We start from the raw sequence: 26,119 nt of genomic DNA on the forward strand, positions 1-26,119 counted from the left end.
AACAGTAATCGAAAAATGAAGGTGCACCAAGCTCTTATTCGGTTTTGTACAATCCGATTATACTTATTTATAATCGCACATAAATGACATAGCCGTATAAAATTATGGTTGTCTCAGTATAATTAATTCCTGGTTTTCCGTAAATTGCTAGCAAATGATTAACCCTATATTCGTAGAATATCCTGTGTTTCTACAGGCTGTTCTGATCAGGTTTTTTGGAGTTATTCTGTAGTGTGCTACATGAAGCTTCGATGTTGTCTTTTAATGTTGGCTCTGGCAAAACTGAAAATTCTTCTCAGTTTCCATTGTTTGTCTCATGTATCAAATAGCGTAAAAACAGGGAACTCGTGTTATTATTCAGTTCAAAATCACTTGTCGTCGCGAATTCTGACGAGGAATTTGAAGCTCAAAATATTTAAATCGATAATCATGTCTGTTGTCCTGTATGGTTGCGAAACATGGTCGCTTACTCTGAGAGAAGAACATAGACTGAAAGGATCCTGAGAAGAATATTCGGACCCAAGAGGAATGAGAATGGGGAATGGCGGGAATTTCATAACGAGGAACTACATAATTTATACGGTTTACCCAACATTGTTAGGGTCGTCAAGTCTAGGAGGCTCAAGTGGGTAGGTCATGTAGGTAGAATGGAAGAAAGTAGAAACGCATTCAAAGTCTTGACTGGAAGATCAATAGGGAAACGACCATTAGGAAGACCTAGGTTTATATGGAAGGACAATATTAAAATGGATCTCGCAGAAATAGGAATACAAAGTAGAAACTGGATCCAGTTGGCTAAGGATAGAAGTCAGTGGAGAGCTTTTGTGAACGCGGCATTGAACCTCTGGGTTCCATGGGCCATAGAGTGAGTGTGAGTGATAAAATGGCCTCATATCTGCTGTATTTAGAAATTTGTAATAATAAATCAGTTTTAAATAACAAAATGAAGTGAAATCTTAGATTTACGTTCTACCTTATGTAGTATAGGCTAAAGGAGCGGATGATATCTGAATAGTTATGGAAGAAATTAGTGAAATGAGAATGTAGGAAAAAGAATACCTTTAGAAAACTCACGAATGCCTTTAGCTTTCAATGGTCTAGTTAAGCTTTCAGAGTCAAACTTGTCTTTTTAAAATTTCTTCCAAAAAGCCCACTCAGGTTTACAATTTAATAAAGCTAAGCTATTAATCTTATAAGACGTGATCTTAACATATGATAAAGGACAAATTCTGATATTGTCTATAAATCATCTTCAATCACCATTATGACGCATTCAAAATGTCCTTAAGTTTTATGTCCCACGGTTATGCTGACTAGGCTAAAGGAGACGGTTATGATGAGAAATGAATGAAATGGTAGAATGAAGAAAATGGGAAGAAACGGAAGAAACCCGAGAAAACCCACGCAGACGGTGTTGGCCCACCACAAAGCTCAGTTGGCGCGAGTTAGGATCGAATCAAGGATCCCATGCTCTACTAGAGGTGAACGCTCTACCACTGAGCCACCGTGGGCCTATGGTGCGTTCAGTGTATAAGGAAATCAAGTCCACTTTTGGTCATTTTTGACATATTTTATCTTTAAGATTCCTTTCAGAGCTTGAAAGATTCGAATCCAGATTTGTAATTAACTCGTAGAATGTAAGGAACAGTGTTAACATTTCCACGTACTTAAACTTGGCGGCAGAAGCTCATGTGGTTCGGTTTCCACGTTAATCAGTAGATCAACGTCTCATATAGTCTCGCTGCTGAACGGGCGTTAAACTCAAAACTAACTCAACTCATTAAACGTTGATCTACTGATTAAACTAAAAACTAACTCATTAAACTAAGTCAACTCAAAACTAACTCAACTCAAAACTAACTCACCACATTAATGAGTTGAGGAAGGTGAAGGTGAGTTAGTTTTAAGTTAGTTTTGAGTTGAGTTAGTTTAATGAGTTTAGTTTAATGAATTGAGTAAACGGGCGTTAAAGTCAAAACTAACTCAACTCATTAAACTCAAAACTAACTCAACTCATTAAACTAACTCAACTCAACTCAACCCAAAACTAACTCAACTCAACTCAACCCAAAACTAACTCAACTCATTAAACTCAAAACTAACTCAACTCATTAAACTAATTCAACTCAAAACTAACTCAACTCAACTTAACCCAAAACTAACTCAACTCATTAAACTCAAAACTAACTCAACTCACCAAACTTTATGTCTTTGTCTCATTACTTTGGTGATTATACTTGATTCCTTTGTGCTTTGAACGCCCCGTATGTTCTAGTAGTCAAATCGACATTACCACCACCATGTTACAAAGTTCTATATTTTAATCTCAGTGGAAACATCCTTATACTTACACTTTTCAGGATATCATCTACGGCCAAGAGTAAAAGTATGATTGACTTTAAAATGAAAATAAAAAAAAAAAAAAAAAATTGTTAAATATATAAATATGAAAAACAGTAAATTATACTAATTCCAAACACAAAGATGGTTTCGGATTTAAGTTTCGTCATCAATGTTTCAGCACAGATAGAAAGCAGTGTGAATGAATGATTAAGTAGCAGTAAAAACTATTTACACATTTCTTAAGAATACAAAAAATAGCGTTGTAATAGTGGATTGTAAGCTAGCGTTTTGGAAATTTTCTTTTCGGCTTTAGAAGTGTACTTCATCCACCCAGAGTTTGCGACCTTCACAATTCAACGCTAGCAGTGTGGCAAAACGTTATTTCAGAAAGATTAATTACGTGAATAGTAACAAAAATATTAGTTTCTTTGGCAACACTGAGGAAGGCATCTCCCTCCTCGTTGGATGAAACATTGTCAGCGCTGTGTTCTCAGCAGGGAATGCCACGTGCGAACACAACTCTAAAACGTTTCTTCTTCTGCTCTTCCTTCTTCTCCCCGTTTGCTTATTCCTTCTTTCTTTCTTCGTCTCTCATCTTCACCTTCCAGTGTTCGCTGATTCTCTGTACATTCTCATTTTGCCTGTGTTTTCTTGTGGTTGACTGTAACATGTACTGGAATGAATAGCTGTAACTAGTGTTCAAAGTGGGGAAAAAAGCAGAAGAGCTGTGTTTTATTACGATTTTGACTCGACATACCGGACATCTAGTTATAAATGTTGAAATACAGTGAAGGTATGTTGCGTAAAAGATTGCATTTCTATTTACATAATGACTGAAAACTATTGGAGAGTTTCCCTGTAGTTACTGGGGGATATGGGGAGAATTTGATCCCCTGCTAACAATTTTCTGGAGAAAATAAAAAATAAAGAATTATACACGAAAATGCTCAAAAACGGAGTTTTTAAATTAACAGTTTCCTGCGGGAAAACTCCCGGATCCCTTACTCGACTGAGAAGTAATCCAAACTCCAGAAGAAGGATCCGACCTCCCACACCAGACCGGATCCTAAATCCGCCCGTGCTGAAAACACATATGCATTAAGGCAAGACTACACACATAGATAAGAAAGAAAATCCAATATGGCACATCAAAATATAAACTAGATGAATTTCTTTGAAGGCACTTCATTTTAAAAACAAAAAGTAGGAAAAGACAACAAAAATTGTGTTATCAACTGAAAACTAATTTCTACATAAGAAATAAAATCTTCAACTTGCAAAGCTATTCGTCAATCTGTGTCTAAAAAGGGTATATTAAAAGTATTTAACATCTACTCTCCAGTGACGGTATGTCTTGATCACTGAATAACCAGAGGCAGTATGCTTTCATCACTGAAATACCAGAGGTGGTATGGTATATCACCGCATATCGTCTCACTTCGACTACTGACTGTAACATCTGAAAATTCTGGGAAATCTAACACAAGTTTGTCAAAGAACATTTTCACGGATATCCAAATCAGTGTAGATATTTGTTATGTCATTATGTTAACCTTTTGTTCTGTCGTTCAAATATATTTTGTAAGACGTGCAACAAGCAAGTTTATATATTGAAGATATAATTTACACGATTCGCATCGCTTCCGCCTGCATTTTTTTCTGCTCTTTTGAATGATATCATTTCTAATGCATCTAATCATCTAAATCTTCAATAGAGAAGGTTACGCTCAAGCAAAACATTTTGATATTTTAATAATTGAAACTGCTTTTAGTTATTTTCTATATCGGAAATAGATTGTACGCAATGTCTTAATTTTTGTAATTTATACAAAGGAACAAAAGCAAATATATTAAATGTACAACTAAATAAAATTAGAAATTACCCTCACGAGTCACTTCTGAGACTTCGTCGAAGTTGATGGTTTAGAAGAAAATTTGAACTACTATTTTAGTATCACATACCTTGATATTCCTTGGCTTCAGTTTTATCTTGAATATATAGAAATAACTGAAGAAGTCTTGCTTTTTTTTTTTTTTTTTTATGTTCTAAATTTGTCGTACTTAAGGAGTTATAAACTGATTAAAAGGTTAATGTTGAACTTGTGAACATTATTCCGAAACTCGAAGAAAGTCCATCATATTTTTATTAATGTTAGTAAACCCCAAATTTGTCTAGGTGTTTTCTAATGTATCAATAATTTTTTACTTTGAATCTTGCGATAGATTTAGACTTTTTTCACTATTTTTTTGTCAAATAATTTATAATTTAATTCCATTGTTTGTCCAGAGTGCCTCTACATTGATTTAATTTAAGTTCTTTAGTTCTAATAAGATTCGTAAATCTATCTTTCAAATCGCGAAGAAGCCCTGTAAAAGATGGTGCACTTATTTCCCATAAGTCGACAATACTGACACTACTGTTGCATTTTCTTTGGTCTCTTACATGCTCTTTTATTCTAGTTGCTGCATTTCTTCTCGTCATATTAATTAGCACTGGTAGTTAGCACTGGTAGCTAATTTCATAAATTCCTAAATGAACCTTTTTTGTCATTGTAATTACTTTTGTATTTTTACTACTATAGTATATTTTGTACTAATGTAAAACTTAATATATTATACCATATATCTTGTTAATTGGACAGCTCGTGTATATGCCCAGACAATTTATTCAGTTAAAAAATCTAGGTGCAGTCTTTGATGGAAATCTCTCCTTTGCGGATATGAGTTGGATCCCAACTAGAGCTATGAAACCTCTTAATCTACTCTTTAAGTTTCCGGAAATATAGTCTCCCTGCCCTTACGATGTTTTATATGGCTTTTATTTCTTTGATCATTAGATATTGTTTACCTGTATGGAACATGGCAGTACCTACTAATCTATCTTGCATTGACTCTGTATTAAGCTTCTTTCTTGCCATTGTTAGATTTAGAATTCCCGTGTTACGTAATTACTCGAAACGAGAACTAATACCTTTAATGGACTTATGTTCTCCTGACAAACGACGCCGCGAAGCTGATTTTCTTCACCTGTATACAATCATCAATGGCAAAATTGTTTCTGAAATTTTACTATCACAGATTAACTTCCGTGTTCCTCAGCGGTGAACTTGCTCGCTCAGTGTGCTAACGTATGAGACACCTAGGTTATCGATTGTAAACCACTCTTTGTTTTACTGATTAGCGCGCGATTACAATAAATTGTCAGCAGGATGTAAGATTTTTAAATCTGAGAGAAACTTTAGAACTCAATTGGTAAAAAAACCTTGTATATTGAGAGATTAATCCCCCTTCTTTTTTTTGTATTTTATGTTTTTTGTTTTATTTTTATTTTTCTTTATGAGGTATTAGCTTCAGCTAATTGACCTCGTGCTGCATGAAACTTTGTAGATAAATAAACAAATAAAGAATAATCGTTCCAGTATCGAGTAACTCGAATCCACGAATCCACCTATTACACGAATAATTATTTGGATTTTGAGTCGTTAAAAATAATGGTTTTTAAAAATGTATTAGATCGAAATTCATGAATAAACAAAATTGCTGGATAATTCACATAAATAAAAAAAAAAAGTAATATGTCACGCTTTTGGTGTCTTTTGAACACGGGAATAAAGCAGTCATTTGGTTTTGAATTTTCAGGAATTAAATAAACCGAACATAAAAACCAAAGCATTGGTGTGTTTCATACACAAATCCATCCAGAAACTTAAGTTGGATAAACAATGCAAATAACTGACCAAATAACGGAATGTACAAATTATTCTAACTATTGTACTAGTAAATTGTTCAAGGTAATTTAACTAAAGTAGCACTTATGGACAGGATTTTGTGTAAGAACTTATTATCATCTCAAAAACTCGGAAGAAGTATTCTTTTTTAAGATATAATTTCATGCTCGTATTGAACAATTAGAAAGGAAAAATGAAGATAAAAATACAGATATATAATAAAGAGTGATGACAATTCGTTGTGATGTCGGGAGATGCTATCAGATTGTGCACAAATAAAGTGGCTGAAGGGTTTTTAAGCACCGCAGGAAGTCTCCGTGGCTGTCATATATCTCCTGGGCAGCCTCTGTATATGTAACAACTCCCAAGATTCCTGTTTGCATTGCGGGGGATGATTATAACTCTCTCTCTCACACACGGGCTGATATTAGTTGCTTATTGAACAGATGGAAGTGGGATGTGTAGTAATGGTTTTATTGTTGTGAGGCCAAGGTCTTTATGAGACCTTTCCATGCAGTTTATGGGTCACTGCAATATAAGAATATCACACCTATGATTTTCATATTATTTTCTGTACTCTCTCTGCAATTAGAACTGCTTTCGCTTGTCATGTAGCCATTGATAGAATTGGTAGAATGTATTGATTCTATGCATTACTTTTACTTGTAGGGGACATTGTAACTTTTTTTTTTTTTTAAATGTCCAATTTTCTAAATTAACACTATGTTATTTTACAACTTCCAGATATCTCCTCATTCATCATGCCATTTATTGATTTTAGCTGCTCCAGGTCCAGATAATCAGGGGGAAATCGTAGTCTAGTCTAGTGGTTAGAGCGTTGGACTCATGTCCGCGTGGTTCCAAGTTCGATTCCCGGCCGGTGCTTCCCAATTTTCAGCGTCCACCCAGCGTTATGAGGCAAACTGGGGAGTCACAAGACCACTAGATCTAGAAAGCTCCCGATGAGGCTTTAGAGACAGAGCGTCTCAGGGCGCTGACTATGTGCTCGCTGCTAGGTTGAACCTAGTTCCGCTGGTCGCTAGCAGATGGCGCTGGAGTAGGCTTATGCCCACAAACTGGGCTGTTACGCTAAGTGGTTTGATTTTGGTTAGGTACAGGTATTCATCCACTGTTTCAATCTCCCTTTCTAATGTCTTTATGCACTTCGTTTCTGCATACTGGTTCTACATTATCTATGTTTCTATTTAAATTCCAATATTTATACTTTTGTTTTTTGGTTCTTCAATATTGGTTTGTAGTTTTCCGGACTCGGAACGAAGATAAATCATATCATCAGCATATCTGAGGTAATTAACGTATTCATCAATAATTGGAGAATTGTTTCGGAGAAATGGTGTCTCTCTATTTTCAAAAATGGAGAATTCGTGGTTCAGTTATGATTTTTTTTTTCACTGTTTGTAGATCAATCAACTTTTTTGGTGCAGTCTAATACCGGAAGCAGCATTATATAATCTTTGAAGTAATCCTATATAGTTCCTGTAACCACAAGAGGGAAAACAACCCTGATAAATCATGGGATAGAGGACGTGAAAAAATATCCATTTTTAAAGTTTTCTTCATTCATTTTTCTTTTTAATTTGAAATTTCCAGCAGCAACAAAATAATCATAACTCCTCTTAGAGACTAAATAAAATAAAATTAGATTTAAAAAATATGGTTTTGCGACTTTGTAAACACCCAATGGTGACAAGAATTAAGTCTAGTCCATTGATAATGCAGGAATTAACGACTTTGTAAACTCCCATTGTTGACAGGAATCAAGTGTAGTCCATTGATAATACAGGGATTAGCGACTTTGTAAACTCCCATTGTTGACAAGAATTAAGTGTAGTTTATTGATAATACAGGAATTTAGCGACTTTTGAATTATTACTTGGTTATTTTCATAAAAATGGAGTTCTAAATAGTGCTGACGACCGTTGGGGGAAAAGACATGGGGGCATACGGTAGAAATTTAGTAAGTTCCTCACAAAATTTCTTAGGAGCCCATGAAAAGTATAGGCGGTGCGGTCTTGCCTGTAACTCATTATATTTTTAAGAGACATTATGTTTTGAAAAGTGTTGCTGAACAATACTTTTCAATAATTTTGTATGTTGTGATTTTAATGTTCTTTATTATTTGCGTCTTATACCTCTTGTACCTTATAATGTATAATATAAAGTGCATTTTATAAATTGACAAAAATGACCATGAATTAAAATTTCTTTTTGTTATCTTTTCAGGTGTCTGCCACAGATCCTGATTGCGGCGTGAATGCGATGGTGAATTATACGATAGGAGAGAGCGTTGGCAAATTCCGGCATTTCGAAATTAAATCTGGAACTGGTGATATATGTATAGCGGGGCAACTAGATTTCGAAACTAGAAGCATGTATGAGTTTCCTGTAATAGCTACAGATAGAGGTAAGAATGAAATTTAGTCTGTTTTTTTATTATTATTATTATTATTATTATCATTGTATTTGAAGATCTAAAAGAGCCATTCCAAGTGAGTGTTGTAAAAATAGTTTTTACGAAAATAACTCAAATAAATGGGAAATTGAAGTTAACTTTTAAGAGGCCTCATCCCGGCGAAATGAAAATACCGCAAATTTTACAATGAAGATAATTATGTGATATCTTCAAATAGATAAAAGATAATCGAAATGTGGAACAAGAGCGCTCTAGACAATATCATTTTACACGAGATACCGTTATCACGACTCACTTATTTGCTTTCGATTTCTAGCCATTTAGAAAATCGGCATTTATTTTCGCGTTTCTAAATGGCTACAAACGGAAAGCTACTAGGTGACTCGTGATAATGGTACCTCAAGCAAAATAATATTGTCTAGGGCGATCTTGTTCCACATTTTGATTATATTTTATCTATTTGAAGATATCACATAATTACTGTAAAATTAGCGGTATTTTAATTTCGCAGTGATAAGGCCTCTTAAGGGAACTGGGCATAATAGGATTTCTATAAAAGTCAATGCGTACGTAAGCTTTCATTATTTACTGTAAGTGAATAAAAAAAAATGTACATGAATTAGGAAGCTCGCTTGCGATGAACTTTAGGTTGCTTAATTACCTTTTCTAAGAACGCGGAACTTGTTATACGACAAAAATATTTTCCCGGAAGCCTTTCGGTCTTAAACAAAAATAAACAAGGAAAAAAAATATAAATAAAAATCTGCTTGACGATATTTAAGGATAATACTTTAAAAAAAAATAATAACAAAAAAAGTATCAAGTAAATGCAAATAATCTAGACATACTTAATCAAGTAATAAGACAACATAAAAGTAAATGGCTATCTAGATCGATCTATTTGAAATTTTTTACTTCATTTTTTTCACTTTCTTTGCGATGAAAGAATTGTTTAAATTAAACATATTACATCAATTGAAATTTCTCTTCCTCTCTGTTCCAATCTAATAAATCATTACTTCATTGGCAAAAAATTATTATTTTACAAGTAATACGTATACTGTCTCTCGAAAATGAATTTAAGAACGTACAGAATATTTGAATTATATATATATATATATATATATATATATATATATATATATATATAGATAGATAGATAGATATAGATATAGGTATAGATACAGTTATATGGATATATATATATCCTAATATATATAATATATCCTGGACATATATATCCTAATAAAGATTTTACTTTGTTTATTAAGCCTGATAGTAACAGCTGAAATAGATATTTTGTTAATCTATAAATAAGCTTGATGTGATTTAAAACTATTGCATAATATTTCCTGATGCCAAAAGAGCTGAGTAAATGTAAATATTACTTTCCTTGTGGTTGGTAGTTAAATAGCGTAGATTAAAGCCGAGATTTTCTTTGATTTTTCTTACATACATTGTCAAGAATTAATTAAATCTTTGCTATATTTGCTCTGTACGCATTTCTTTCTTTTTTCTTTCTTTCCTTTCTTTCGTTGTGCTTATCGAAAGACATTATATCTAACAATGTACATTCGTAAAAATCCCCCCTCTCTGCCCGCGATTCGTGTAAAATAAAATCGATCCAAATGCAAAGTTCTCCGCGGTCCAATGTGTATTATACTAATTTTAGCGGCCGATACCGGTAATTTGCATATTTATGGGTCTCTTCAAATATCTGGAATTCAATCATACACTACTATAACACTCGGACACAAAATTGCTTTTAGTTTCTTTAGATGTAACTGGACATGAATGTGGGCATATGCAAAACAAATTGGATCAACTAGTGCTTCTGTAACACATGTTACCCACTCCGGCCGCCATCTTGGATACACCATATTGGATGCAACTTTCGGTTTTCCAAATGGAAATAGGTGCAAGTAATACATCAAATTCATGTACAATTTTGTCGAAAATTCATTGGTGTGAGTTTTATAGTGAGTTTTACCGTAACATGTGTCAGAGAAGCAGTAGTTGATTTAATTTGTTTTGCATATGTTTACTTTTATGTCCAGTTATGCGTACGTAAAGAAACTAAAAACAATTTTATGTTCGAGCATTATAGTAGTATATGCTTCAATTCGACATATATATGAAGGCCCCGCTAAAATTAGTACAATACACATTGGGCTGCGGAGAACATTGCATTTGAATCAATTTTACACGAATCCCGAGGGGACACTTCGCGAATGTACCTTGTAAGATACGTGTGTGACTCTTGAGGCTACGTGCTAGTACAAAGAAACCATACGAGAATGTATGCAACTCTAGACCTGTTGATGCTGATCTTTGATTTCAGAAACTGGTTCTGGGATCAAAAATTAAAACGAACTTTGTTATATTATTATTAATATAAAGCACGTATTTATATTGATATTCTCTAATTTTCCCATGGTAATAGTGATCAAATATATTACAATTTAAAAAAATAAAATAAATGCAATTTAGATATTAACAATTGGGAACATTGTAACATTCTTTTCCGTAAGAGACTGTGATATGGAACAAAGTGTATTTCACTGTAATATCATTAATTTGAAAATGGCTCCAATTCTTCAAGCTTTACGCAAGACAGAAAAAGTGTTTATACCGGTTCAAATGTGGTAGCAATGTCCCATTTCACTTATCAGACGAGAAATGATTTGCCTTATCTTCTAATGGAAAATGACAAAGTAGATGGTAGTAATGCATTATCTTTCGCTATTTTTAATAATAAATAGCGTACTCGTTAACAGACATCCAACGCAACTCGAGAAATGACTGGAAGCAGACAATAGACAATTTCTCTCAACCATTTTAAATACTCAACTTTGTACCTAGCTTCGCCTACGCTACGTTCAAGACACATTCTTCATTTTCCAAATCGATACAAGTATCCTGCTCGTTAAGATCCGGTCAGTACTTTAAAACATGATTAGTTGTGAAGAGTACAAAAGAAATGCATTAATAATTGTTTAAACGAACACACCACCCTTCACAAAAAGACGCTTCGGAAACATTTTTACCCCAGGATTATCCGCCCCTAAATATAATTTCACAATCACGAGATATTAATGAACAATTTATTGGTTTAGCTTATATTGGAAACAGAAGAACATGTCGTGGATATATGCTTAGATGTTCTTGTGACAAGCTTCGTAAGGGACAACCCAGACCCATTCATCACAAGTAAAAGCAACGCAATTGATTTATGTTTCTACTTCGGAAGACTGCAAAGAGGCAGAAAGTATGAAACGGCCCTGAGTTCTGTCCACTAAAGACAACTTACCATCTTTCCACTGAATTAAATGTATCTTATATATACATGTGTATATATATTCCAATTTTATATTTTTGGATCATTTCGATCAAAATATTTCTTGTACGCCTTATATCTGGATAACCATATATAGTGTAGCCAAACCCAACTGTAGCCAATACAAAAGTTTTCAACGGCCCCTAAATCGAGTTTTTTTTTTTTTTTTTTTTTTTGAATAACCACATCATACTGAGTTAAGTGCTAGTTTAGGTTTGGCTACATTATATATAGTTCTTCAGATATAAGGACTACAGGAAAATTTTAAATTGAAATAGATTGGATCTTTTGATGCATTTTTGGATCAGAGGTCACAAAATTTTTGGAACGGCCCCTAAATCGAGTTTTTTTTTTCTTTTTTAAAACGGAATAAGCACATCATACTCAGTTAAGTGCTAGTTTGGGATTGGCTACATTGTATGTAGTTCTCTAGATAAAAGGCCTAATCATAAGAAAATTCTTCACTGAAGTATGTTGGATCTTTTGATCCAAAAACCACTTGCTTAACTTAATTTAGACTGATTTATCTCAAGTACATGATTAAATTTGAGGATAATTATTAGAATTTGTCACAAAAGAACTAATTTTTCTTTAAAGAGACAAAGAAAATAATGAAATCCACGATGCCAACTATAACATACATGTGCATATCAATCGTAGTACATCCAACTAGAAGAAGGAACAACTTGGAAGTTGAGTACAAGAAAAATCTTCTAAGTTGTTCTTTGACAACTTACTTCGATACGAAAATGGAAGCTAAACTTGGTTGTGCAGTAGGCAGACCAACAACTAGTTCAAAAACAGGCGGAGTATGCAGAGAGAAGAGGTGGGGGTTGAACAGTTGAGCATCTGAAAAAATAAAATAAAATAAAATAAAAAAACAAGTATCAATTGAAATTTCCTTCAGCTGCTCTTCTGTCTTTGACATGCATTCCAACACTATCCACAGGCCTGGTTGACAATGTACTTTGTTCTCAAATCATCTAATTTATGTCTCGTTCACACCTTCGGTCTCTCCACCTCTTTTGTCTTTGACTCCTTCTGTACAGAAAGAGGAAAATAAAAGCAAGTGGACCGAAAATGAAGATGTAAAAAAGTGCGGCCTTGTCTTTGTATATATACATATAATTTCCCCCAGTTTTCCGACTGCCCAATCAGAACTTCATACATCCGTGTATGTATATATATATATGTAGAACGACTATCAAAGCTTGGGAGAACTACTAAGGCAAGTAAAGTGGTATTCCTTGCACTCGATACGAAAGAGCTTCATTCCTGACAAATGTAACCGATAATGGAGCAATTAATTTCTTTGTGAAAAAAAGAATGTCCTCTTGTATCGAAACGCATTTTGAACAAATGTGGATATATTGTGTTTGATAAAAGTTCTTCATCTCATATTCGTTGCATTCCCTTCTTATTTATTGTAGTTTTTTCTTAAAGCTTCAAAATATATGAGACTACTTCGTTACTATTTTTTTTTCTTTTTCGCTTTATGACCAAAGAAACAAACGTTGTATTTTAGATGAAAGCTTTATCTTGAAGTAAATTATCGTCACATGACATACATACGTCGAAACGCCTACGAAAATCCTGTATGAACAAATTTGGGAATTCTTCTATCTTTATAATGCAATTTTTACTCTTTCTCTCGCTCTAGTCATAGAAACAAATGCTTCTCTGTACAGTGTAAGTAAGTGTGGCTAGTCTCAATTTTCGATCATTTATATTCTGAAACTATTCCTACACAAAGAATGTCTTGGTACGTGTTAAACTTTATATACAACAAGCAAAAGTTACGTCCTGTGGACGGATATTGTACTACTAAACTCAGCTCAACTCCTTGGCGTTATATATCTATAATTGACTAGGTGGCACACTATCAGCTGAATTCCTGGATATATGGATTAAATATTCATAGTCAGTGCATCTGGTACAGTCCGCAGCAAAAAGCCTGCAACATGAGCATGTAATTTTATAGTGGAACTATGCCTAATAGCCCAGGGGATTAACATAACGTCTAAGTGGCACGAATCACGCCAGGAGAAACCTCAGTGTCCTCCTCTGCACACTTATTTTGGAGCAAAAGACTTCGTCGTTTCACTATAAACTTACATGCTCATGTTGCAGGTTTTTTGCTGCGGACTGTACCAACCATTACTTTGGTTCTGTAGATTGGCTTTCGTCATCTCTTAATTCTCATCGACCTCACGATGCTTGGGTCAGCTTTAAAAAATGCTTTTCCCCTGTCGACAATTAAACACAAGGCTATGTGCACTAACCATTTGACAGAGGAGCATGAAATGACACTATTTTATTCCATTTTATTGATTTTATCAACGATTCATCAAATGTGAATATGACATTTCTCTCACTAAATTACATAATATTGAATCGTCGTGCCGGGCAATATTCAGTACTAAAGCCTTAACACATAACACTTCAAGATGTTTATGAAGCACAAAAATAGAAAAAAGAAAGTTCTCCTGAGACTTAAACGTTTAAAAATGTTACCATGTTTCTTAATAATAGAAGATTATTTAATGAATTATGATGTATGTTTCCTTCTATAAGATTAATGATCTTTTTTTATTTCCTACTTTGTTACAGGAGGATTGAGCACGACAGCAATGGTGAAGATCCAGCTAACAGATGTGAATGATAATAGACCAACATTTTATCCACGCGAGTACAATGTCAGTCTCCGTGAGGAAGAAAGACTGAGCTCTCCGGTAGTGGTTGTAGTCGCAACGGATCGGGATTCTGGGAAATTCGGGACGGTGTCGTATCACGTAGTATCGGGCAACGACGATGGACTCTTTCGTGTGGATAAAAGATCCGGTGAAATATTTGTGACACGCCCACTATCTAAATTGACTCCCATGCACCATTTAAATATTTCGGCCGTCGACGGTGCCGGATTGAAATCTCTCGTGGACGCAGAGATATTCATCAGTGTGATAGACTCTAGTCAGCAACCTCCAATCTTCGAGCGACCGCGCTACAATCTTGGCGTGAAAGAGGATGTTCCTAAGAATACTGTTGTTGGGTCTGTGCGAGCAACGAGCAGTACAACTGGTAAGTACTGAAATGTTATTTTAAATAAATAAATAAATAAATAAAGACCATCTGATCTCCGGTTCTGACAGCTAAGGAGTTAGTATGGCTCCGATCCTGCATGTAATAAATCAATCAGCACTGGTCAATTATAGCTGAGTTATGTTGCAATACGTTCTGATATGTGGGAGAACATAAGAGATATACAGGATGTTCATTTATCATGTAGCCAAAATCCATTGGTGAAATCCTCACACCTAAACAATAAGAAAAGTCCATATGAACATAGGGCGAAAAACGCATTGTTTCAAAGTTGCGAGATGCCGAAATCTAGAAAATTGTAACTTTGAGGCTGCCTATCTCGAAAACTATGAGAGATATCAAAGGCGGTTAAAGAAATATCATAGGAACTTGTACATTGTCTATCTAAATAACCAAGTTTCATAGTTGGGATATATTGACGCAACGGATTTTATAGAGGGAGCTTCGGCGTACCTTCCGCTCGTCCACCTCTCTCTCTAAAATCATGTGCGCCGATACAACCCAACTTTGAAACATAGGTATTTAGATAGAGAGTGTACTAGTTTCTTTAATAGTTCTTTAACCGCCTTCGATATCTCTCATAGTTCATAGTTTTCGAGCAAGGGAACCTCGAAGTTACAATTTTTTAGATTTCGGCATCTCGTAACTTTGAAACAACGCGTATTTCGCCTTATGTTTATATGGACCTTTTAAATCGTTTAGGTGTGAGGATTTCAGCAGTGAATTTTGGTTACGTAATAAATGAACACCCTGTATATCCCTCGTTGCAATATGACTACACTTTCTGCACTTCTAGCTGTCAAAGCCAAAGATTAGCTGGCTTAAATTTAGTTTTTGGTAAGAATTTAATAAAATGCTTACCAAACATTTTATGACCATTATGTATATCTACTTTCGTGTTTTTACTATTTTTAAACGGACATCAGTTGCGAATAGTGCTAATATATATTTACCTTCTGGCATTAAGTATTCATTATATAAAGATAAAAAGTCTCACTGACCAACCACATAGAAAAAAGGAGGACTTTGAAACGTCTAAAAGAAAACGGGTGATTATTTTGAATTTATATTTATTCATTTGTTTATGTAGCTCCAGATGCAGTACGTTGGCCATTTTTGCTGAAACATGTGACAATAGTAAAAGTAAAAAGAAAAATAATAGAATATTAACGAAAACATATCGCACACCCCGTAGAAGAGTGTTATAACTCAAAAAATAGAAATTTCGAGTTATCATCGCTCAAAAGAGAATAGAGAGAGAGAGAGAGAGAGAGAGAGAGAAACAAGGTCTACCTGGTGGTATTTTCACAGAAACATAACTAAACAAATTAACCCCTAGATGGCAAAAATACCAGTATTCCAGGGAGCATTTTCGGTAGAATAACAAACTTTAATAGTCATGTTCCCTCAAATTTATTTATTTATTTGTAACAAGTTTCAGATACAGCATTAGGCCATTTTATACTGAAACATTTTAACATAACAATTCAATAACAATTTGAGGTCAAGATGGTACAACACCACAGCGACATTACAAAAATAGGTTATTTATAGATGATCTGAAAGTATACTCACTTGATAAAACGTCTATAGTTTCTGGTAACTGATTATAGGTACTGACAGTTCGGTTTAGAAGGGACCTTTGGATAATATTTATTTTTGACTTGACAAGTGTGCATTTTTGACTTGTAACAGTCTTCTACCGGATGAGCGATATGAACAGAAATTAACATAGAAGTATTTAATTTTGCACAATGTGGATCTGAATTTTTTTCAGGGATAAAGACATCTCTGGTAGTTTGAAGACTATAAAATTCAGTAAGAAACCTATACAGGAACAACCTTTGAACTATTGCAAGTCTACGTTTTGGAACATAAAATAGATTTTAAATGTGGTGCTAATAGGTACTCGGAAATTAAGTCTGGGAAGCGGAGAGAGTTTAATTTGGCATTAAGTATTTTATAATGAAACAAAATATTAGTTATTTTATTAACGAATATTGTATGATGCTAAATTCAGTGTTTTTATGTATATGTAGCTACTTATCATATGTAGCTTAGAACCTCCACGACGAACAATATCAATAACACTCATAAGATGCCATATTCAGGGTGTTTCAAAACAACACCGACAACGTTTGGAAGGTGATTCCTGACACCAAGATAAGACAAAAAGTATAGACCAACCTGGGTGCACAAATGTTTCGTTTCAGAGTTTGAGAGTTCGGAGTTTGCATTATGGTAGGCTGCTGAAAACATGAAAAAGCAAACTTCAAAGGTCTATAGCTCCAAAACTATAGAACCTACCATAGTCGTGTCAAGACTTCACTTAGGAACTAGTGTGTCCCCTATCCAAATATCCAAGCTTCAGAATCCTGCGGTACTTTCGGAACAATTTTTATAGAGGTAGTTGGTATTTCAAATTATATACCCATAGTCAAACTCCCTCTATAAAAGTTGTAGTGTGAGTATCGCAGAATTCTGAAACATGTATTTTTGGATAGCGCGCATTTTAGTTTCGTCCTGAAGTCCCGACCCGACTCCGGTAGGTCCCATAGTTTTGGAGCTATGAACCTTTGAAGGGTTTTTTTTTTTTTTTTCATGTTTTCGGCAGCCTATAACTCGGAATGGAAGCATTTGTGCACCCAGGTTGGTCTACACTTTTGTCTTATCTTGGTGTCAGAAATCATCTCCCAAACGTTATCGGTGTTTTGAAACATCCTGTATATTGCACTTATCTATCAGAGATGATTTAATTAATTTATTATTTTATATTGTTTGTTAATTTTTTGATGAAATTTTGTTAAAATTACATAAGAATTTACAAAATAATAATAATAATAATAATAATAATAATAATAATAATAATAATAATAATAATAATAATAATAATAATAATAATAATAATAATATGTTTGCTGCATGTTAAAACTGGTTCTTTTTGTCTTAATTCTGTCGGAAGTATTGGTGACAATTTATCTATGGAATCATGTAGATATAATAATGGGTACGTCTACTCCATATATTGGCCACCTCCATAATAGTGGACATTTTCTATGGGTGGCCAACTTGAAGAGATGTATCAATGTATTTTGGATTACTTGCTCTTTAGAAAGAATACTAGAGTAGTCAAACTTGCCAAATCTATTGCTAACATTACAGTGAAACTTAACAACAAAATTAATATATTGTTCATTTTTTTTCGTACACATTAGCATACATATTTCATGGCTTGTTTATGCATACAAATCCGAGCTGTAGGTATGATTTTATTATTTAACACTCTCCAATCATGTCACATAAGTAATTTAGAGAAATAATTTCCCTAACATTTTTGTCTTCAAAGAGAAAGAAGGAAAGAGCGAACTTCTTCTGCATGTTAAATCAACTTAGCGTGGGTGTTTGATGAACGACCGCTGCTCGCTTAGGGCGGCACAAACACAGAATAGATTACACCACTCTTTTTGAATATACAAGTTCTTGGTGACGACAAGGGCGACATCTGAGAGATGTGACATTGAAGCAGAACCTTGAAAGATGAGGGGAGAGGACGAGGAAACAGGATTGGAAGACATTTTGACTTGCTTTTTTTTTTTTTTTTTATCTATAGACCTACTGTTTACAAAAAGCTAAACATTTCGTTTTTAAAAGTAAATAACTAAGTTTATATTTGAATTAGGTAGTTTGGTATAATTGGCCGATAGTGTTGGAATTTGTTAGCAAAATAAATTTCTGACACTCGATATTGTTACCTAAGTTTCAACGCTTATATCGGTACATTTTTTCTGCTAAATAGATAGGACACAGCGAATTTTCAAATTCGAAACAACCATTGTTTTCTTGTAATTTAATTTTTTTAAATCAAGAATTTTACCATTTTTAAATGTTTATCTTTATTGTATAGTGCCGTTTATTTTTAATACCACAAATACTGCTTTTACTATTACTATTTTGTATAACAGCCAACACGTAGTTTTAAAATATTAACTAGCTCCCTCTCCCCATCTTTTCGACCTTTATTTGTTTTTTCTCTCAAAAATCAATGACAAGGACACTATATTCAGTAATAATTCAACCAAACTCATCCGCTCTGGATCAAACTTGGCATCATGATAGACCTTGAGCTGCTAGAGAAGCTTGTAAAATACAAGGAATGCGGGTAAATCTTTGGTTCATAAGGTAGACTATACGTCAAATAAAAATCAAATAATCTAACTAACTTTATAGCCTATGGAACCCGGAGGTTCAGTGCCGGGTTCACAAAAACTCTCCATTGACTTCTATCCTTAGCCAACTGGATCCAGTTTCTACTTTGTATTTCTATTTTTGTGAGATCCATTTTAATATTGTCCTTCCATAAAAGCCTAGGTCTTCCTAGTGGCCGTTTTCCGATTGGTGGTAAGACTTGAAAGCGTTTCTACTTTCCCCCATCCTAGCTACATGACCCGCCCACCTAAGCCTCCTAGACTTGACGACCCTAACAATGTTGGGTAAACCGTATAAATTATGTAGTTCCTCGTTATGAAGTTTCCGCCATTCCCCATTCCCGTTCCTTTCGGGTCTGAATATTCGTCTTATGATCTTGTTCTCAAATACTTTCAGTCTACGTTTTTCCCTCAGAGTAAGCGACCATGTTTTGCAACCATAACAACAGGCATGATTATTTTTATATAAAGCTTCAAATTCGTCAATAGGATTCGCGACGACAAAAGATTTTGAACTGAATAATAACACGAATTTCCCTGGATTTCTTTGTGAGTATGATTTTAGTCTGTTAATAATGGTTCTATATAAAAAAGAATCAAATATAAAAGTCAAGTAAAGAAATATTTTTTTAACGACAATGCGTAAGTTTTACCAGTCCTTTATAGAAAACACTTTTAAAAAAAGTAATAGTAATACATTTCAGAAATAAAGCTATAAACTCATGTATTTGTCTAACCTACGAAGTGAAAGATAATCTACACCAAAACCAGAATGTAATTTTTGTATGTGTAAATATAGGCAAAACTGAGACTAATAATGAAAATTCATATTTCGATGTAATTTGTATATCATAACTTTCTTGTCATCGATATGCGGACGCGCTGACACCGATAGAACACAATTTATCAGGGCGTATTAACCATTGTGAAAAAAAAAGTTCATATTCAGCCTGAGAGCCCATGCTGAAGAATAGGGGTCAAATTTTTTAATCCCTGCGTCAGGATTTTTTTTTTTTTTTTTTTTTTTTTTGACGCAGCTCTCCATACCTCCCTATCTTGACTCAGACTTTTTTTTTGTAAGTTTCCTTCCTTACATCTTGTGTTATTTGATTGTGTGTATTTTAATCTCAGCCTTCCTTTCTATATTTTTCCTTCTACCATTTTCTCCATGACAAATAGCTGTCTTTTTTGTGTGTGTATTTCATAATATATCTAATCATCCTAACTTTTCTTTGCGAAGTTCCTTTTTCAATATACCCCATTTTTTCTCCAAACCACTTGCAACACACTTTCATTTGGTACCTGATTCATTCACCTAATTTGTGCAGCATTATTTGTTGAAGGCTTCCACTTTGTGTGTGTTTTTTTTCTACTAGAATTCTCATCTGTACATGACACATGTGGTTTCAACAGTCCTTTCGCGAGTTCTGATGGGTATTTATTTATTTATTTCAGAAGGACAACACAACAGGCTTAATATCCAGTTATAATGTCCTGTACACGATTATCTAACATACACTATTATACACACACACATATACGTCGTTTAATTATGCAGAAGTTATTGTCTGACAATTGTTTTGAACTTATTTTCGGACATACTAAATACATCTACTACATGAAATCTAATCATTTCGTTATATGAACCACACATTCTCCACAGAGGAAACTTGCTTTTCTACAATAAATGTCCCAGTGTTTGCTGTTGTACTCTTACCTGTTGGGACACGTAATAGTACTTCTGAAATTAATTTTGGATAATCAATTTTACCGTTTAATAATTTATTTAAGATCAACAAATCAAAAACCCACCTCCTTTTTTCCAATGTTTGAAAATTAAAATTCGTTACAAAATCTTCTTAGGGGACATATTTTGGGTAGAAACCGGTTTTCTTGTATGCAAGCATTTAAAAAAAATTTAAACTGTATATTTTCTATTGCACCGGAGTATTTAATGATATTTGGTGTCCAAATAGTACAACAGTGGGATTTTGACCTCACATACGAAAAATTTAACGTTATAAATGTTGATTCTTTATCGAAATCTTGTCCTATCCTATATATTAGGTTTCAATATGCACTACTCGTTATTGTGTCAATGTGTTGAGCAAAGTTTAATTTGCTATCAAATATAACTCCTAGATCTTTGACTCCTAGATCCTAGATTTGGGGTAGACAAAGAAGTGCCACTTATTGTGTAGGTAAAGTTAATTGGATTTTCTTCCCTCGTGAAAAGGTACAGATTTACAATTGGAGACACATTCAGGATTAATTTATCCTTATGACATCATAGTTGAACTCTCTATAGATCCTGTTGGAGTTTTATGCAGTCTTAACTTTGGAGTATAATTTGGGATCGTCGGCAAAAAGAAAATGTTCGCGGTCAGAAGCTTGCATTTTTTTTTTTTTTTTGAAACGCCATACTACGAAGAGTTTAAATCAGTTGTGTTCTATTTAAATAGTGAAGTATGCAACACTACAAGTAACAATGTAGAAGAAAGGGAACCAAATATATATATCAGTGTTTCTTGCTCACTGAGAGAAATGTGTTTGGTTTTTCAGTCCTCTTTAACCGAGCTGACGAGATAATACAGCCTCTTAATCTTTTGAAATTAACACTGTAGTTAAGTACTGATAATAGCGTTTAGAAACATTGTAGCATCGTTAGTTGGCAATACTTATCTGTCGAACGTGAAGCTTTTAAATCGTGTGGTGCTGCAGTCATTTGTTCAAAGCTTAGAACATTGTCTCTTGTTTTACATGCGAGTGTAAAGAACCGAGATGCATTTAACCTTGTTGCATTTGGCCATTAAAAGTGTTTTAGTTGCTTTCCGTAGGTGCCAAGAGCTGCATACAGTGCGAATGAACATTAAATGCATTTTATTTTCTAACCCAGTTTTCAGACGAAAGAACTCAGTTGGAGTATAGAGACTTTTTTTTAATTGTTTTTGACATTAATGAAAAGGGAAACAAATGCTGTTGAGTGGAGGGGGAGGGGATTTTGAAGAAGAATTTCAATGCGCACTATTATAACTTCTTATCAATCCACGACAGTTTTATGGCTTAGCTGTGACGTTCGCTGCATGTAGGATCAATTAAAATCTTGTGCGAGATCCAATGTAAAAGGCAGTGGTTTGTTTCGTGGTGAATCTTGTAACAAGACAGAGAGTTGTGGGTTTTGCACACGTTGATTCAGTCTTTCTTTCCCTCCCACCTTCCCCCCCTTAATTATATCACGAGACGAAAACGAAAACACAAGTACGTGTTAGGTAACAATAAGACCGATCAGAATTTTCGAGACAGTGCTAATAGTGATGATTACTTCCGAAGTGCAATTTCGCACAATTCAGCAGTTGGTAAAAATATTTCTGTTTTGGTAATGCGGCATAAATTAACACAAGAATGAACTCGCTATAACTTTTTTATTTGCTTTATTTAAAAAAAAAGAAAGAAAAAGAAAGGCCATTCCCACTCTTATGTTAAAATTTCATATATATAGGGTGATTCTAAAATGTGTACATTTATTTTATGGGATGAATTTTGGGTCGAGATTATTAAGAAAGATTTTAAGAATCTGTATATAGAAAATAGAAAAATACGAAAACTCGATTTAGGGGCCATTAAAATATTTTATAGCCCCTGATCCAAGATCCAATACATTTCATTCGAAAAATTTTCTTGTAGACCTTATATCTGTCACTTAACTCAATATGGTGCGCTTATTACGTAGAAAATAAGAAAATTCGATTTAGAGACCATTCAAAAATTTTGTGGCCCCTAATTCAAAAACTAATTATTGGCCAATATCGCAATCTTTTGATCCGTTTTTTTTTAATCATTCCTAAAATTCTTGTTGTATATATTTTTAAGGCAAAATAAGAAAGAAAATCCCATATTTCAATTTTTGTGTTTCATTTACGCGATAAAAAGCCAAAGTTCTATTTCGCTTCTCGTTCAACAAAATGACGATTATAAACTTACAAAGGGCAATTTATTTGCTAAAAGAAAATTGGAAGAATTTCTCTTTAAATACGAAATTTATAAATGTTTTAAAGCTGTGTTTTTATTCCTTACCTCAAGGTATGGTTGAAATGTGAAATATAAAAAGAAACGTACTCACTACATTACACTAACAAGAAATTTTGTACGTACGTAGTATAGCTAGTGAAATACTAAGGCAGTAAAGTAGGGATAGTATAGCCAGTTGCTTTCTTTCTCAAGTTGTTTAAAAATGCATGTTGAAAGCTGAAAATTAAGAAAGTACAGTGGAGGGAAGATTGACTGTAAAAATTAGGGATACCAAATATACAAGAACTGTGTACGTAATTATTGTTTTATAACATTTATCAGACAAGATGAAGATCGTGAATACACATTTTCACCTTTTAAGCCTCAAATGGTTCGTCGTCGATGGATAAAGTAGAAAAAAATTAAATCTTGAAGTTTTACGTCCCACGATTATAAAGGTTAGGCTAAAGGAGATGGTGATGATGAGATATGAAGGAAATGATGGAATGAAGAAAGTGGAAAGAAACGGGAAAACTCCGAGAAAACCCACGCACACGGTGTTTGTCCACCAGAAAGTTCACTTGGAGCGAGCTGGGATCGAACCAAGGACCGCATGCATCAGAGGTGAACGCTCTACCTGAACCATCGCGGCCCCTCATACAAGAACTGAGTACGTAATTATTGTTTTGACATTTAGTTTATCACACAAGATGAAGGTAGTGAATACACATTTTTACCTTTCAAACCTGAAATGGTTCGTCGTCGATTGTTAAAAATAAAAAGAAAGAAAAAAGAGAGGAGAAAAAAGGAAAATAGATATTAGGGAGTATTCTTTCTCACTGTCATCCCTTTGGAGTGTGTTCACAAGTTTTATTTGGGTTCATGATTGTAATGATAAAATATAAGAAAAGGGCAATTCTGTGAAGGAAACGCACATAAAGTGTTCGTCAACTGCAAACCCGTGTGAGATCAACTTGATATCAAACTTGTATCCTATGTTTTTTGATTTCCGTTTGGGGACTAAGTTTGATACTTCACTAACTTTGAGTCTTTGTTTTCTTGTTACGAGTTTTGTATGTTTTCTTTAGCACCGAAGCTTACAAGACATGGAGCTACAAATTAACCTTTCAAGCCTGATTTTAATTTAAACATTAGAACATATTTCTACATTTGAGATATTTTAAAGAGATGTAGATAACAAAAGCCAAGTTACCCTATTGACAGTGCAATCTAGTGTGGATCTAGGATACCAGATTTTTTAATTTTTCTTTTTTTTTTATCTGAAGTATTTCGTCATAAACGTGAAAATAAAACGATAAATTACGTGTCCATTGGAATGGGCATAGAGATAGAAAAGGTTAACGTGGGGTCCAAGTGACAAATATTCCCTCTGGGGATTAAACTAGGGTCTTCCATACTATATAACGCTAACCTTTATCCATCAAAGTGTTAATCCGTACTACAATTAACTAACCAACTAACTCTATGATCTATGGAACCCCGAGGTTCAATGCTACGTTCACAAATGCTCTCCACTGACTTCTATCCTTAGCCAATTGGATCCAGTTTCTACTTTGTATTCCTATTTCTGCGAGATCTATCTTAATATTTGGTCTAGGAATTAATTCGTGCGGTTGCTACGCACACATTGAAGGTGTAGTACAAACACAAAATACATAAATACCTTAAGAAAAATATTGTCCATCGCTAGCCACCACTTTCGCCCATCTGTCAGGCAATGTACGGATTCCGTGGCGAAAGAAGTCCTCATCCTTGGAAGCGATCCAGTCAGAGACCCATGTTTCGATATCTTCTGAAGAAGTAAACCGCTGTCCAATCAAATCGTTGTTCATACAATCGAACAAGTAGTAGTCCGAAGGAGCAACGTCTGGTGAATACGGCGGGTGGGGTAAAACTTCCCATCCGACATTTTCTAAATAGGTTTTGACCGGTTTTGCGACATGTGGGCGAGCGTTATCATGTTGAACAATAAGTTTATCATGTCTGTTCTCCCATTCTGGTCGTGTTCTGGCCAGAGCTTGCTTCAAACGCATTAATTGTCGTCGATAACGTTCTCCATTCATAGTTTCACCCGGTTGCAGCAGCTCATAGTACACCACACCTTTCATATCCCACCATATGCACAGCATAACCTTTGCACAGTGAATATCTCGTTTTGGTTGTGATGGACCTGGTTCACCTGGTTTCACCCAGGCCTTTTTTCGTTTAGGGTTCTCGTAATGGATCCACTTCTCATCACCCGTAATAATTCGATGCAGAAACCCCTTTCTGCTCTGTCGTTGAAGCAGCAATTCGCAAATGGTTTTTCGTCTTTCAACGTCTCTGTCTTTCAATTCATGTGGAACCCAATGTGACATCTTTTGAATCATTCCCATGGCTTTCAAGCGTTTGGAGACTGTTGTTTGATCAACGCCTAATGCTGCTGCAAGTTGTTCCTGCGTTTGACACGAATCCTGCTCGAGCAATGCTGTCAATTCTTCGTCTTGAAATTTTTTTGGCTGTCCAGCTCGCTCTTGGTCTGCCAAGCCGAAATCACCACTTCTAAACCGTGCAAACCACTTCTGACACGTTCGCTCAGCTAGAGCATGGTCACCATACACTTCCACCAAAATACGATGACTTTCAGTCGCACTCTTCTGCATGTTAAAGTAATGCAGCAGGACAACCCGCAAAAACACTTTATCAGGCACAAATTGCGCCATGTTCACTTAACTACAAACTGGTGTTGTTGACGCTTTAATCCACTGCCCTATACTACGAACGATACGCGATGACAGGGGTTTGCAACACATGTGTGGATACACGGAACTGTGGGACGCTCCGTTCGTTGCGCCATCTCTTGTCCACCCGCACGAATTAATTCCTAGACCAAATATTATCCTCCCATCTGCTCCTGGGTCATCCCAATGGTCGTTTCTCGATTGGACTTTCAGTTGAGATTGAA

The 26,119-nt window shown here is 34.7% G+C and overlaps 1 protein-coding gene across 1 annotated transcript in view; it reads left to right on the forward strand.

Annotated features, from left to right (window-relative positions):
• The window catches only part of ds (dachsous cadherin-related 1), a 635,615-nt gene that overhangs the window by 431,039 nt on the left and 178,457 nt on the right, over positions 1-26,119 (forward strand). The window contains exons 3-4 of the mRNA XM_081758114.1: positions 8,316-8,496; positions 14,453-14,920. Of these exons, the coding sequence (XP_081614240.1) occupies positions 8,316-8,496; positions 14,453-14,920 (649 nt within the window). The remainder of the gene's footprint in view (positions 1-8,315; positions 8,497-14,452; positions 14,921-26,119) is intronic.

This window comes from Thermobia domestica, chromosome 5 (genome assembly GCF_964235325.1).
Source record: "Thermobia domestica chromosome 5, izTheDome1.hap1.1, whole genome shotgun sequence".
Classification (NCBI taxonomy): domain Eukaryota; kingdom Metazoa; phylum Arthropoda; class Insecta; order Zygentoma; family Lepismatidae; genus Thermobia; species Thermobia domestica.